General features: G+C 34.0%; 1 protein-coding gene across 4 annotated transcripts in view; it reads left to right on the forward strand.

Moving 5' to 3' along the window:
• LOC142981926 (uncharacterized) overlaps positions 1 to 17,901 on the forward strand; it is a 185,186-nt gene that overhangs the window by 117,678 nt on the left and 49,607 nt on the right. Inside the window, exon 1 of one of the 4 annotated variants that reach the window (XM_076128075.1) lies at positions 1,197 to 2,698. The exons of the other annotated variants lie outside the window; for them this stretch is intronic. Coding sequence (XP_075984190.1) covers positions 1,607 to 2,698 — 1,092 coding nt within the window. The 5' untranslated portion in view covers positions 1,197 to 1,606. Of the gene's footprint in view, positions 1 to 1,196; positions 2,699 to 17,901 lie in introns of those variants that run through there. 4 annotated transcript variants of the gene reach the window in all.

Here is a 17,901-nt window from a genome sequence, read left to right on the forward strand (position 1 = left end):
TCGCGGTTCTGTATGACAACATGTATGGATGTGAACGAAGGAAAGAAAGTTTGTAAGGATAGTACCAAGTGCCGTTTTTTGGTCTCTGCCTACCCCTACGGGAAATAGGCGAGGCTTAATGTATGTGCGTAAACAAGATCATCTATTTTCGAGACGTTTGCTTGACTTTAAGGTAATTTCGGTTTATAGTAAAGACAAAAAATATCAGATCTACATTATTGTAAAGCTTCCAGTCCTAGCAACTGCCTCATTCTGAAAGGAGTCCCTGGACCAGTAACCAGTGAGGGCCAGTAATGACCAATTTTATTTATTGTTGAGCAGTAGATATGGTGATAAACAAGAAAAGCAAGTGATTCAAATAAGTACTTAAGCATTATGAAAGTAATATCTTTAATTGTTCTAAAATCATGGTCATCCTATCTCCCGTACAACCACATGAAAAGTAAGATTTGGAGAAAAACTATAGACGTTAAAACGTTTGATGTAGTGTTGTATTGCGAAACAAATGTTCTACAGTTTATTTCTGTACACAATATAAATTACATCTCGTTTATAAAAACGTTTTATGAACACACCTCCTCGGTTAGCTGTTAAACAAAACAATTTATAGAGACAGAGTTTAATGATGTTTAAATCATAATTACTTTATTAAATTGATCTGTTTGTTTTATTTTCATTGGGAGATATGGGAAGGAAAATATTTGGTATTTACCAGAAAATTAACCCTTTGTTAATTTTAATATCTTTAAATATAAAACTAAAACATTGTACCTACTATTCAATGCCAATTCATGATTATCCTGAACCAACAGTATTGTTCTCTAGTTCTAAAACCTATTATGATCTTTACGGACAAGTAAATAAAGTTGATAATCGGCAACAATTAAACGTACAGCACATACAGGAAAATGCAAAGTAAATTGCGAGCGCGCTGTGTTCATGTTTATGGACAAAACAATCTTTGTGAGCGGAAGCTGACGACTCTATTGCTAGTGTCAATATTAGACATATAACAATAAAGATGTACATACATCGTCTCGGCGCCTGATCTCTCTTATCTAATGCACATTGCATTTAGTTGGAGTGTGGTTGCGCCACATGCTCGGCACGCCACAGAAATAACGTAGAATATCGGTCACACAGACTCAGGCGCAGAATGAACGCATCGAATTAATTGCCGGACGGCGCACCACTATCGGTGTGGACGTGCCGCGCGCGGACGCTTCCGTTACAACATTTTAAAATTAAAAATAAAAAAGCGCGCGAATACCAACTGTCAACGTCCTGTCAAAATAGTTTGTTTTTATTTTTTTTTAATAACTTTTGATGTGTACTGTACCAATACAAAGAGTTCCATTGTTATAACAAAATGTTGTGCTGTTATTTCACCAAAATTAAGATGATCCAAAATAGTCGCGTATCTTAGAGGTCAAATATGCGTTCGTCGAATATAATTAGGAAAATAATGATAAGCGATCGCGGTCGAGTGCAAATGTCGTCGATATCGTCCGAGCGCTCCACAATACTGCTATGGAAACGTCAAAGCTTAGTTTCACGGAATCCCGCGTGTTGATTCATACACCGGTTATCGTGTACGGTGAGCAAAATGTGTGAACTAGCAAGTTGGATTCCGAACGCAGTCGCGGTCACACTGCGCGCCGATACACCGCAGCCGGTTATCGAATGGCTCACGAACATTCGCCAGGCGATCGAGGAGTACGACCCGCTGATCACAGTCACGCCGCCCGACGACGAGCCCGACACTCCTGACAGTAAGTTCGACGAAATACTGTCGCAACTCGGCAAGGAAATATACAAGCTCGACGAGTACCAACGCAATTTAATACCGTCTGAAAAGGAAGTGTCGTTGAGTATCCTGAATATCTTCGACGAGTGTTTGGAGCGAATGGCGGAGGAAAAACCGATCAAAAACAGTGAGAGTGAATGTGAATCGACCCTATCGGAAATCTCGTTCGTGACGAGCACTCCGGCCGGTGTTAAAGTGAACAACGTAAACAAGATATTTGATAAGGGTGACGGCACCCCGGTAGCGCCACGAAGGACTCGATTAAAATCATTTTGCAGTAACTCCATGTCGGATATGGAGTCGAACAACCGCGACAGTGTGTCTGACAGTGATTCAGAGAGCACGTGTTGGAGCTACAAGGAGTGCAGTACGGACGAGAATGAAGTCACCCCCTACGCGGAGGTGTGGGCGCACTCCACCGGCTTTCACAATTCCGACAAGATACTACGGCGCGTATTATCGCAGCACCACGCGACGATATCGCGTCTTTCGTTCGACACGGCCAGCGACTTTATACCTGATTCGTATTCTGTGTACTCGTTGCACGAGGTGGGAGAATGTAAGGACAGGTGTGTTGACAGAGGCTCAGTAGCAATGACGCCGGACAAGCCGACGGACGACGGCTACGAGCCGGTGCGGGACGCACTCACCGACGAGAATATCTACGAGGAGATCGAATATGGCTACAGTTACACGGACGAGGGGTGTTCTTGCGGTGGTAGTGTTGAAGTGGAAAGTTATTCTATAAGTGCTAGTTCCGAGGGCGTTGGACGGGACAGTCCCTTGTACGCGAATTTGAGGGATCATGATGCTTACGCGATACCTGCTGATGTGATCTACTGGAAGAATCTCCTCCAGGATCCTTACTACAACGATGACGAGGAGGACGAAGTAAGTGTTTATTTATTTACATAAATGTTTATGTTTCGTGAACGTAGAAAGGCTATCCTTGAGTATAATGAGTCGGCGTCCTGTTTGAACGACTTAAAATGGAATGTAAATTGCCGTAATGTGTTAATATCTTGGTCATTGTGTTTGAAACACGGAAAGGTTTAAGCTTGATTAATGGAGGCGTTTGTTTAGCAACGGTTTAATGTTTGTTGTAGAGAGAGAACTTAATACTCTATATTTCGTTGTAAACGTGAATGAATCATGACGAGTAATGAGTTTTATGACAGTTTTTATAATGAAAGTGATACTCATAATACCAACATAATCTGCATAAAAGCCTCTTCATCCTTTTCAGTATCGGCTAAGTTCCTTTTATGAGCTCTACCCTTTTTCCCACAAGTGACAGTCGAAGTTTGTTTCTCTATATTTTATGTTTAACCATTTAACAGCCCTAACGATTAATAGGCTAAAACAACTTGCATTACTAGGTTAAACCCGTGCAATATATATATATATTTTTTTACTCTTAAAACACCAATAACGACTCTATTTTATATGCTTATATTGCCCCACTGTTGGGCAGGGGCTTCCCCGATTAACATATAGATTTTATAAATATTTATTTATTTCTGCCCATTTTTTTATTTCATATGTCAATTATATGGTTTTTGTTCCGTAAGATTCCGATAGAGGCGCTGTCAGTTTGTCATTTAATTGCAGTCACAATACATGCTACGTTTTAAGGTAAATAAACGATATTTTATTTTAATATGTACATGAACACATAAATAGCCATACTTCATAGGTATTAAACATAAAAGACGATACTGTAACTAAATATAGTTTTGGTATTTCTACGGTCAATTATAATATTTAGGTACCATAGACCTTTTCCTTATAAGAAGGGCTGATTCTTCTTTAGGTACCTATTTCGAGTAATTCACTTCTATGACAGAGATTCAATATTTTTTCGTCGTACCAAAATTATTCCTCGCAATAATGATTTTTTAAAAACTAGACCCAATAAGAATGCTCAAATATAAAGCTGGTATTTTAGCGTGTCTAAATGCCTATTAAAAAATAGTATCTAAATACGATTTGACACATGAAAACATAAGTTTAGATCAAGTACTCCAGTTATAAAATTTAATATATTACCAAAATATAACTCTAATAATACTTACTTTTTTTAGAAAAAGAAATAAACATCTATACGTCCAAAATAAGTAGGGTATGTATTTCTTAAACCAAATATTATTAAAACCCAAATATGACTAATTTCTAATAAACATTTGATTAAATGAACTACAAATAATTACGTGTACAGATAAGTAATTAATGTACACAATGCGTCACTAACAATTATTGTAGTATATCTTCTAACTAAATGACTAACGCGAAACAATTATAATTGTTCATATTATAATGCCGTTTAATTATAAGCCTTATAATGAATTAGGTAAATCGTTTTTAAATGACATAAGATGTGCAAAAATAGGCATAGGATACTAAGGAACTTTCAGTCCTTAATTTTACTACTTGTTAGGTGGAATTTTGACAGTTATTTTCATACGTTTGCTGTCATTTTATCTATCGAATAAGTTATCTGATGCTTGTTTTGCAAACTGAAAATGATCCTTAAACTTTAGTGCTGCGTAATTTTTGAGTTTCAAAAAGACAACTGCTGCACTAAGAATTGTTCTTGTGTCGCGGGGACTTGAGGCTTGAAGGGTTAAGCTAAAATTAAATGCGTTGAATATCCTTTTAAGAACTATTGAAGTAACTCTTTTTCGTGAAATATCATTATGCAATTAATTGGTAATTCATATCTTAAACACACATCGTACTATTTATGCTAAAATCTGTCTGAATTAATGGCCATTTGTCACACCTCCACGCAAAAACTGCCAAAGATTTTCAGGTGTCACTCATATTTCCAGATTATGGTAATTTTATACCAACATTAAATGTTTCGACACATGCAAAGTCACGAGTAGAAGCTAGTATACTATTTAAATTGTGCCACAAAGAAAGCGTGTACGAAGTTCCGTCTCGTCTACACTTATGTTTGTATAATGATAAGTTATCGTTATTTGCAAGACGCCATTACTTAATGTCGTAAATAGTTAAAGGATTCTTAAGTGGAATATTAGGGAGACATTAAAAGGTGCTCAGTCAAGCTTTATCTTTAAGATAAGTTGGGGTTAAGAGATTGAACTAAATAGCGCGGCGTTTGTGACGAAAATTAAGTTTCGTTTTTAACTTTTATTAATTTGTTTTATGTTGATGCAAAATACTAATTTTGTCGAGATCATAATGTTAAACGTGTTTTATAGTCAGAATTTATTCTTAAAATAAAAATTGTAATAGTTTAAAGTCACTAGAAAATTTATTCTTTATATTTAAGCAGTAATTATTGTCGAAAACTGTAAGCATTGTCATGACTGGAGCTAGGCTTACTGTAAAAAAAATATAAATATATTTTTTAGTCTACCTCTTATACCTCTATAGAGGTAAACTAGCAGTATTGAATTAACCTTTTTGACCAAATAACAACGATTTTCAATATCATTTTAGTAGTATATCGAATTCGACTGCTAATTTAAGCAGCTCTCTTTGTTAGTTTAATTTGTTCGCCCATCCATTATCTCTGTTGATTTATTTTTATAATATTGTCTATTAATAACCAAAGACATTCGGAACATAAATTAAAAACTTGAAGCATGTTGTTTTCAGCGAGATGAACAGATAATATATATCTGAGGATAAAAAGATTAAAGCGACTTGAATAGAAATAACTAAATTGTGACTATGATGTAACTATGAAACAGAAGATTTCTTCTAAGAACTTTTCGACTGGCTATAGACACGAAATAGGCCATAATTAGTGAATTGTACTATTATTTACCACGTGCGAGAATCAAACTTAATTGTACATATTTGTAACGCAATAATTGTGAGATGGAATTTTTATAGTAATTTAGTTTAATATCTTGTAATAGGCTTTTTTGCCATTAAAAAATGTTACTAGTATAAAAATTTTAGGTACGATATTTTATTCGTAGCTAATTTTCTATTTATGAGGGCATAATAGAAGCCTGTTTTACCAAAATGTTTTTTACCATTTAATTTATTTCTAATACGTAACCGTTTACCGAAAAATCCATACCATTTTGTTTTCTGTGACAATTATTTTAAATCTTTTTGTTATTAAAAACCCGGTAGGTATAGTTTTGATACTAAAATGACCTATCATTAATCTCCGGGTACATACGATAAGTAGTGAGATACACAGATTTAAATAACATAAACATGTTGCTAATATATTAAAGAATTATTTGTCTACATGACGCCAGTCAAACTTGAATTAAAAACGTGAATAAAGTTTGACAATAATGATGTATTTAGGCAACTAGAGTTCTGAGAGTATTACACGCCATTACTTTAGAATAAGCGCATTTCTAATTAGAGAAGGTCTAATAGTTTTAAAGTATTCTTAAATGCCTGTATCGGGAACATATTTACAATGTGACATTTGACGTGCACATGGTACATGGTATCCTAAAATTTTACAACCTTGGTACAACTTAATAAAAATTTCATCTATCGGTAGCCGGAAAGTGCATCAAAAACTTGCAAGATTTGCTTACAGAGAAACAAAACCGGTACAGATGAAACTAAATAAAGGCTTGTTATACATGTGTATTCTACGAAAAATGCGTAAAAATGCTCGGCATAATAGATTGACCACACAATACTTGTCCTAGAATTAATGTATACAACCTGTCCTGCTAATTGCATTATATTGAACGCATCATCGACTTTCAATTACAATTAGTAAAACACTTTATACGCGTGGTTGGATATCCAATATGATTTGTAAATCTTTCGTAAGTGCCTGAAAATTTCAGAATCCTTGTGATATGTAAATCCTTGCTTTATAAACACTTAGATTAACATATCACTATTTGCTTTAGTACCATACAATCACGCAACAATTTAGACATAGGATTTCGGTAAAGAAAACCCGTAAAAACCAAAGCCCGTATAAAACTAGTCATCATTTGTACCCATGGATTAAGCCCTTCAAGCTTCTAGAAAGCTCCATATTATGCAGGTTATATACCAAAATATGACAAAGTAAGTTACCTCTACAAATTGTACAAAGCATTTCCACTAAATGATATCTGAGCTACTTTTTCAAGCACGAAATACATATAATACAGTAGGTATGCATTCACTTTCTTCCAGTATTAAGATTACCTCTTATAGTCCAAAAAATAGTAGAGAGCCACTGCCACCCTGCAAACCTTGCAAACAAGATTTTTTACTAACTTCTTGGACTATAGACTGTAGTTAATTCTTTGAAGCATGAAATAAGTCTATCAAACTTTACTAACTTTCGTTCCTCTCGTTTCTTATTCTTCTTTTGCCTTTACAATGACCTTTACAGTATTCTAATTGTACCATGAGCATATGGTCCCCTTTAAAAACATCTGCTGTCATCTTCAGGTGCGTCACACATAAACCGGGACCATATGGAAGCAATGGGACACACAAATAATGTCAATGTCATTCTCAGGACGTTCAAACGATTCTAATTGTTCATTCAAGCGGACGATCTGATGTTTAGGGATTGCCCGTGCGCATTCAACTATGCAGATCAATGGATTTAGGTTTAGAAAAAATATAGAAGATTCAATTTTCTGAAACTAAAATATAAAGAGTGGATTAAGGTACTTGTCTGTAATTATATCAAGGCGTATCATAGATTTAACATAGAAAAAGAGAATTAAGGTATCCATACGACAAGGCATATCTGAGATTTTAACCTTAAAGGCTGCTCTCAGGTTGAAATCTGTTATGTGGTAGTTAGTTAATAAGCTTTTTTAAAACGATATGCCAGTAAAGTTTACTTTAGGTTAGTTCATAAGTAAAATATGACAAATGACATTTTAACGTGTAAAATTGAGTATTTGACAACTTGATCAAACGATCGCGCTTTGTTGCGACAATTATGTCATATTTTGACACATTGTTGCATGTCAAACACGACACATTTTTCTTTCATAACTGTCATAAGTCACACACAGTACACAAGTCTACAATCAGAGGTAAACAAACTGTTACGAGTACAAACAAAGCTGTGGCAATTAGAGCCACGTGCAACGGTACAGTCGTTTCCGATAGTGATGCACTAAACAGACATACAGTTCGCTGCGATTACTGTGACCTATATCGGTATTTTCGTATACCATTTGATTATATTGAATTTCTAAGAAATTCTAATTAGAATTGCAGTTGTGTTTCTCGTTCTGTTTTAGAAATTGAGGTTTAGTATAAGATATAGGCTGAAGGCAACATATTTTTAGACTAGTTTTTTAAGTATTTTCTTAAAAATTTAGGAATTATTGAAATCGGTGTCTCTTATCAATAAATTAACAAACTTACCTATATCTTTTAGATTTGTATTTCTTAGACTTCATTGTTAGGCTCCTGTTAATTGGTTTCCCAGTACACTTATATTAATTTATATTAAAATTCAGTTTTAACTTTATTCTCATTATCCTAAAATCACTTTTACTATAGAGTCCACCTTCGAAATTCAGCCTCAACCTTAATTACACAAATATTATTATTATTCAGTCAAACAAAACATCGAACAACAACAACAAAATATATATTTATCATCAAAGGATACCGGTATCCTTTGATGATTAATATATAAAAATTATGCGTAACTATATTTGTTCGGAACAATGGTAGAAGGCGACAAAATTGGATGACGTGTCTCACTTACGTCATAGACTGCGCCCGCGCAGTTCAATTAAAACTTTATATAGTCCGACAACTTCGTAGACAACCTTCACGCGCCCGATTTATCTAAATTATAATTAAAAATTCTCTCTATTTTTAAAATAATGAAGCAGTATCAGACAGGCCATCGTCAGCTGCTCAAACTTGCGGGTCACTCATGATCTAAATTCTGAATTTTGTATACAGAGAGCTTGCTTACAAGGCTCTTTACTAAGTTGTCGGACTATAATACTATGTGGTTGTTCATTGCTATGTAGGGGAAAATATATGGGTGTTAATGGGTTAAGAACAATGGTATATGATAAGTATTGTGGTCATGGAGAGCACTGTTGTTTTAATGATATGGGAATATTAAAGATTTGTTTTCATTTTAGAATTGAGTAGAAACAGTTATTTATAAGAACTTAAAATACAGTTAAACTCCCCTTGTCCCGAGGGGGTAGGCAGAGATTAGAGAACTCTACTTGTAACGATCACTTCAAACTTGTATTGCTTCATTCTCATCCATACATCTTGTCATACAAGACCGCCGGTTACGAGTACTACGTAATTGACAACTAAATTATAGAGTACATTTAGGTATACCTATAATACTCACTAAATAGTCTATAATGCACAACAATAACACACGAAACAAAGAAATACTACTTAACACCCTAAGCTTTCTTAGAAAATTTCTATCACACATCACATCAAAAAGTCTAAGAAACTGAAACACGGATTTCAAGGGCCTTATCTTAATCCTATTTGTGTAATACAAATACTAGAAATCGTATACAAAAAAAGGGTTTTATGTAAAATGAGGGGTTTATTACTGCTGGGTTACAGGGTTATTATTGCTGGGGTTTGTTCTATGTAAAAAGAGTATTCTATTAATGCTGGGTTACGGGGTTATTATCTCTGGGTTTTACCTGAAGCTTTACGACTTCCTAAGTGGACCGTTTCCTTGAACAATTATGTATGTTCAGGTAGTTGAAAACTGGCGTAGTTTTTACCATCTTTAATCACAGTGATTATACTTACATTTATGTTAAAGACGTGTACTTGTGACATACAAATTATGTGTGACTGATTAGTCGGTAAAGGAAAATTGTACGATAAAAAAGTGAATTTGCTACTATGATTACAATATTTAGTATGCCTTTTTTCATTGAACTCTAAAAAAATGCTTATGCTAACCAAGAGTATTTGTAGAATGAGTGCTTATTTTTGTCATTTTCATTAACTAACTTTAAAAGGGAGGAGATTCTTAATTTTACGCATTTTTTTCTTCTACGAAACATTTGCCAAGAACTTATTTACGAAGAAATTGGTTGCGGAAAAAAGATTTTTACAGTTTTTTTTAAACATTATCTGCAAAAGTCTTCAAATATTGAATTCCTCTTATAAAATTGTCAAATCACACATCAAAAAAGCAGTTTGTTTATAAAATGAATAAAAAATAAAACATTTTTATAATTTACCACTCAATTGCCTATTTAAACATTTCGTTGAAATTCTGGCAAAAATATTACTTAAAGAGTCATATAATTTTTTGCGTATTAAATTGTGCTAAATAAGGATTATCGCGGTTTAGTATTGTTTTATGAGTAATCTGTGATACATCACCGTTGTTATTGTAATAGTTGGCGACGGTGGGCGTGTCTGTGTACTATGTCATCGCTCTACGTGTAGCATTGAGTATAAATAATAAGTACTTTATTTATAAATATTTGATTTTTGAGCAAAGGTTTTTTGATATAAAAAGACAGTATTTTGTATGCTAAAGTTGTATTGTTGAAAAAAGTCTCTACTTATTTTTTACCACTGGAAAACACTTTGACAAAACTTATTACGCTGGTCGATGGTTTTTGAGCGAAAGAAGTGTAGTAGTTTAAGTGTTATGTGTCCCTTTTTCTATGTTTGTATAAGACCTTACTGTTATAACACAAGAACAATGGTACGTCAAGAAAAAATATGTAAAAAAAATTGCACTTGGCGGAAACAACTATCATTAAATTTTAAAGCCACACTTTATCAAAAATTCATGTCCATTTTAAACTCCAGTACAACATATGTCGTAACATATATAATCAATTATCATAGTCCCCGTTAATTACTAGAGCGGGCACATATCGCAATGCACGCGAACATTGAGCAAACCGACCGAATTTCAATGTGCCAATGAAATCGAAACTATCTGACTATACATATACTCCGGTCAATTTAGACATTTGACCCACGACAAATTCAGGGGAAGCTGAAAATTCTTAAAATTGTTTAAATTATAATTATAAACATTGTCTTAAAAGTCCCAACCGATCCCATGTAAGGAAAAAAAATTAGCGGGGTAATAAGGTCCAAAAAATGAGTTTTTCGCGATTTTCTTGAAAACGGTAAGTTTTGTCGCAAAATTACCCCAGACATAATTTGTAGATCAGGGAATTTCCTATAAAAAAGGTATCAATAATTTTTTCCCTAAAAGCCACCGCTTCTGAGATATAACGATGCAAAACCTCTGGAAAAGGATTATGTATTGAGAACCATTCCAAAAGTTTTCGTAAGTCTTTAGCATCTTTTTTTACTCGTGAATCTCTTGCATCAACATGCTGCTCGGTCGTATCCATCCTAACATTAGCCAGATCTTCTAATTTTTCACAAACTGTATTCATTGCATGCATACTATAAACCCATTTACTTATGACACTCTGTTTTGTGCTTCTTCCTCGAGCAATACCTCCATCTGTCTTCATAGCTTTCATCATAGACTGCTCAATTACCATGTCCGTTGAAGTGCCACAGCTTAATTTGTCTGAACGTCTCACAGTGAAGAATCCTTCTGAAAATTTTTTATAGACTTCAGGATCTATGAAATTCTCTAATTGTAGCATATCCTGCAAGTATAGGTGTGCAGACTTAGTATACGGAAAATGTCCAGACGCGTGAAAGTAAGGAAGCATTTCTTTGACGCAGTTTAAATGAGCTTTCCAATCCCCCATACGTTCAGCTCTTAAAAACTCTTTAAGAATTGAAACGGAAATTGAAAAAAAAACTTAATATTGAATCCAAAGTTTCGCTGTTGGTCCTCGTTCCTCATAATCCTTAAGTTTTTGATTCAGTTTATTAAGTAAAGCTCCAGATATTTCATCATTTTCAATATCATTGTATGAAAAAATTTTATCTACTATATTTTCGATATTAATTATTAAATCAGCATCCATGATGTCATCGATTTCAACTTCTTTTAATATTATAATTGCTAAAGCAAGTTGAAGTAGTGTATGAGTGTATTATGACGCTCGCAATTTTTTGCAATTATTGATACCTTTTTTGTAGGAAATTCCCTGATCTACAAATTATGTCTGGGGTAATTTTGCGATAAAACTTACCGTTTTCAAGAAAATCGCGAAAAACTCATTTTTTGGACCTTATTACCCCGCTAAAATTTTTTCCTTACATGGGATCGGTTGGGACTTTTAAGACAATGTTTATAATTATAATTTAAACAATTTTAAGAATTTTCAGCTTCCCCTGAATTTGTCGTGGGTTTACTGATTTTTTGGTCTAATTTGACCGGACTAATACATCGCCGTGTCACTTAGGTAATATAGATTTTTGAACTAGAATTAATACAGGGTGTAAATAGTATGTACCTAAAACATTATAACATATTATTATGTATCTATTAGCTTTTGACCGCGATTGCTTCCGCGAGATTTTTAACTTAAGACAGAATTTTCATGCAAACTTTAATCCACTGTTTTATCCCCTTGTGGTTAGAATTGATCAAAATCCTTTCTTAGCGGATGTCTACGTCATAACATCTACCTGTTTTCTAAATTTCTGTCCGATTCCGAAAGAGTTAAATGGTAAATTTAAATCTTTTCTGCACTTATTCAACACGTAGTGGCTATGTAAATATTCTGACTAACTCAATGTAACCTATTGGCAAAAGAATTTCAAAAATAGTTGATGAAATATCGGAAAATCCTTCGTACAAATAACTAAGCAAACGCCAACAAGGAAATTTCTATGAAAAAAGAAAACATAATTCTAGACATTGATTTTAGCTCGTTCTTAAACACGCTGTATAAACGCTAGACTTTTTAAAACGGTTAGTGCATATCGATTTCAACAATGGCTCAAAATGCGTGGGTTTTGATTGTAAAGGCCTTCAATAACAATCATATTCAATATGTTTTATTATACCAGTCTTACGCCAAGACTCGTATCGATCGTAATCATTGATAAATTTAACCTTCATGCTTGTTAAAAATGTAATTTAGATAGCATTACCTGATTGATGATTTAAGAAAGGGATGAAGCGGTATTGATTTATCGTTTGTTTTAAATAGAAAAGTTACTATACTGTAATCAGTAGGTTTCTATGATTTTTGAATGTGAATACAGTAAAATACATTTGTAGAGCGTTATTGCATTTAATAAATCTAGCGTAAAGTCTGTGATATCTATACTAATCTATACTAATATTATAAAGCTGAAGAGTTTGTTTGTTTGATTGTTTGTTTGTTTGTTTGAACGCGCTAATCTCAGGAACTACTGGTCCGATTTGAAAAATTATTTCATTGTTATATAGCCCATTTATCGAGGAAGGCTATAGGCTATATATCATCACGCTACGACCAATAGGAGCAGAGTATGAGTAAAAAGTGTTACAAAAACGGGGAAAATTGGGGTCCATTCTCCCTTATGTGACGCAAGCGAGGTTGCGCGGCTCAGCTAGTTGTGTATAAAAGGGCGACTCTCTAAGTCCTAATAAAATTGGGAACGGTTTAAAGTGTTGAAATATCGTACACTGTTCAATAATTTCGAAAGTAATGTTTCAGTCACGAAAACTTTAGAGGTCGCAGATAAATGGGGAATATCACGTTTTTACTTCGTGCAGACAGTCAATATAATTTAACGCTTATTTTATAAAAAATAGCAATTTATTTACAAACCTATTTTTAAAATACACCAATTTTTCATTCACCAATATCCGTGTAAGTCTACTTTACCCTTTTTCATTCAGCTTTTACACAATAAAACCCTTTAAACAGCTTTTCTCGTATTTCAGTTTACAACTTATATACATCAAATTGATAGTCACTATTCAGTACATTGCTGCCTTGACGTTACGTGTTAATCACAAGAATCTTAGGGAGAAAACAATGTACAGCATAGTGATTTCCAAATAGTTGTCAACTGAAATACGTGATTGCCCTCTGGTTCATTCTCTACTTCTTCTAGTTACTATGCAATATGCAAGAAAGTATACCCATAACAATTAATCTAAACGACCAATAAGGCAAAACAGATTCACGTTTTTACGACACGATATCAACAAAAAAATAAAAACAAACGTGACATATCTTCATTGAACGAAAACAATAAAAAAATACATTCATTCCTTATCTGTGGTTTGAATGAAGCATGGCCGTATCTTGTTGTATACCTATTGATGTCATTAAGTCAATATGTAGCTCATTAAAGGCACCTTACTATTGACTATAGACCAACAACTTAGTAAAGAGTCTTATATGCAAGGTTCTCGGTTGAAACGTATACTAAATTCACAATTTCAGGATATCAATGAAACAAAATTATACTGTAGACGATGACCTGTTTGATACAGTAACTTTATATTAAAACTAGCTGACCCGCGTAACTTCGCTTGCGTCACATAAGAGAGAATGGATCAAAACTTTCCCTGTTTTTGTAACATTTTTTATTGCTACTCCGCTCCTATAGGTCGTAGCGTAGATGATATATAGCCTATAGCCTTCCTCGATAAATGGACTATCTAACACTGAAAGAATTTTTCAAATTGGACCAGTAGTTCCTGAGATTAGCGCGTTAAAACAAACAAACTCTTCAGCTTTATAATATTAGTATAGATTATTAATATGACTTATAATCTAGATAAATGGCCCATGCTAAGGTTCTCTACTAATTTGCCGGAGTATATAAGTCATTTACAGTGCACAGATATTTACATTGTTGATTAGGTAGAAAACGTGCAGTTGGCCGAGCGCTTCGCAAGAAAAGAAATAAAAAAAAATGGTCACAGTATACTGGAGTCATTGCTCGATAAATAGGCAGTCTGTTGTAATTCCTTGTACATAAATATTAACATACATTATGTATATCGTGTTAGCAAATTAGCTTGGTTTATGCGTTGATTTTTTTATGTTGTGAGAAAAACTAATGTAGTTACAAGACCTAGTTTCTTTAAGTGGATTTAGTTTGTTTTTGTGTGTGTGTAACTAATAGGTATGTAGCATGTCTGTTTTCCGACTGGATTATACGCAATCTTTATAATATTTAGGTCTATTATGACTATTTTTGATTGGTTTTCTGTTATTTAATATCGTAATCCATGGTTCTATAGTACTGAACGTAAAAACATTTTCTGTAAAGACGTTTCAATAGTAGATATAGATTGGTGGCAAGAGGAGGTTCTATGCTCAACAGAATGGCTAAAAGTGGACGGAGCAGATAGCTATCTTTTTTTCGCTCTAAGTTTTTATGTTGCGAGGACTTTTTGCACAGTGTGTGAAGCGAACCCACGACGTCAAAGCAATGGTATTTACATAGCTACCACCTTAACCACTGCGCCACGAAGCTCGTCTTTACTTTGCCTAACTTAACTATTCATTCCTAATAATCCAATCCAAACCTCGAAAATTCCAAGTATCAATTTATTAATTCCACACTATATTGCACACAATAAATCTATCAAGAAGTCGAGGAGTAATTGGGTAGCAGTCATGTTCCGGTCGATCGGGCATGTGGACCCCAAGGACAGGAAGCGTTTGGACAATCGCTGACTGCTAATGAGGACTGCTGCATGTGTGTGTGTTTTGCAAAATATTCATGTGCTATGACGTATATCAGCCTAGCCTTTTCTTCCAACAATAAGATACACATATAACTCGATATGTATAAGGTCAACCATCCACAGAACAACATCAGCAAGCGTAGCTTAACCTCAGAGATCGATCCGCGGGGCTGTTGTTAACTAAGCAACGAGCTCCTCTTTATGTACTATGACGTCATTGTAAGGAGTGACAATGTATCGTTATGTAATGATACCTTGATTTTTAAGCTGTGTTTGGGTTTATATGTGTGTATTGTTTTTTGTATGTTTGGTGTTGCTGTTTTGACAGTTATGATGTTGTTCGCAGTATTTGGATTTGAGTTTGGTTTCGTCAGATAACTTAAACGGAAAGGAATGTTTGACAGATGATTTAAAGAAATTAAGTCTACAACTAAAAGATACTTTTGAATTTTTATCGACTACACAAAAATGGGCCTTTAAAACAAATAACCCTGGAAACATAAAAGTTTTTGACCAAAACTAAGAAAAGACAACTCTTTTTCTTATTTAAGGGTTAGAATACCAACTAAGTTATTCGAATTATACATATCTTCTTCGAACACACAAACACCCCGTTGATTGCTCTATATACAACTACTTTACACGAAAAATTGCTTCTACATACTTTATTAGGCTACTATTGTGATTCCAAGCAATAAGCCGAGAATTTCACTATAAATAGTGTTAGTTTCACTCAAAAGGTTTATTCTTAAGGGCTAGTTCACGCTTCACGGTTAACAACGTGCGGCTAAAGCTTTGATAAATCTAATCGCGCACTTTCAGATATTAATCGCTTAATTGAGTAGAAGGACGGTTGAGACTACGAACGAGTGGGCTGAACAACGATGCTTATATGGAAATTATTGTAGGAAGCTTTTTAAGATAGTCTTATATACATACATTTTGTCTATATTGTGTGAATGTAAGAAATTAGTGTTTTATTCTGCTTTGTTACTTTTTACTAAAGGTTTCAAAAAATCGTTAGGTTTTCAGGTGCCTGTAAAATATTTGCTTTTCTTTATTTAAACTATTAGAAATGCTATTTATGTAGATTTTAAATATCAAAAATAACATATTGCATCACGGATTCAGGTAGGTTGCTTAGCAAAATCATAGAGAATTCCATTGCAGTTGTCATTCGCGTATGAGTGTTGAAATGCTAGCATTTTTCCTGTGAGGAAATCCTTTGCCCTCTATCTCAATCTTTCTACAAAAGTTTTACAGTGAAATCTTTCTTTGGGACACGTAAGTCTCTACACAAGGGTGTCGCAGTAGCTCTTCCCACACTCAAAGTTAATCACAAAATCTTTTCTCAGAATTAGTCACTAATTTAAGTCATCGATTAATGCCAATAGTCATCAATAAATAGCCAATACTAATTCTCTTTTAAACCAGTACACAGCTATCATCGAGTTACAATAACCAGCTACATGCCATCAGCACTTATCTCGCAAGTAGGTCGCGCTGCCATCTGCTACAGACACTGTCGTAATACTAGGACATTATAATAACAAATATCGACATTTGCCTCGATATGGATGTTTATTATAATTTATGTGAATGCGTAGTACTGGGAATCAACTAAAATTACCAAGTACTGAACTGGTTTCATTATTGTCTAAGTGTCATCTAAATCCGATTTTGTATTAAGGAGTAACAAACAGCCTCATAACTTCGCATTCATAATAAATACTGTAGGTCTTTCAGGGCATTTTGGCATTTTCTTCTAAAGAGATTTATATTCATCTTTCTTGTTTGAAACATTGTTAGGCAAACTACTCTCAGTAAGATCAACCATTGTATTTTTATAAAGTTCATATATTTCTCCTATTTCTTATAAACAACAGCAATATTATTAAGGCATTTCTAATAATACATTGAAAAGAATCCTGTACCTACGTATGTAACTACTAGAAGCATATAACTAGAAGTGTTGACTTGACACAATTTACAGTTCAGAGAATTCTTTAGTAGAATTTGACCAGAATAAAAGTAGTCTTTTACAAAGAAGTAAGCTTTTCTGTAAATTTATAAAGACTGTTGCGTATTATATATTGTTAAAAAGATTTTCTTCGAAAGGTTATGACGTAACACCATCTGGTTACTTACTCCCGATTGGTAAACATTATGGCAGATAGGCTGAATGGACATTGTTTGTGCCTTGTTATCAAACCACAACACAACGTCATGCTCTATGACACAGAATCCATAGAGTACACACTGTCTTTTATTTAGCAATTAAAATTATCATTACTGACTCATAAAAATATTGAGTAAATCATTAACAAACTTTAACTTCTTTGTGAGAATGACATCAACATTGTAGATTTAAAACGGCCTGACTTTTTTTGTTTCCGAACGGTTCTTTAGCGGCCTGTACAAAGGGACGATATTTTATTCATTCATTCGTTACCTGGGTTGCAAATGGCTACGTTTTGTGAATGCTTAATGCAGGTATATTATTTAGTGCAATTTTGTTGCATTAAGAGCTTTTGAAAATACAATGTCGCGTATATGACCGTTTATT

This window comes from Anticarsia gemmatalis, chromosome 20, assembly GCF_050436995.1.
Source record: "Anticarsia gemmatalis isolate Benzon Research Colony breed Stoneville strain chromosome 20, ilAntGemm2 primary, whole genome shotgun sequence".
NCBI lineage: Eukaryota > Metazoa > Arthropoda > Insecta > Lepidoptera > Erebidae > Anticarsia > Anticarsia gemmatalis.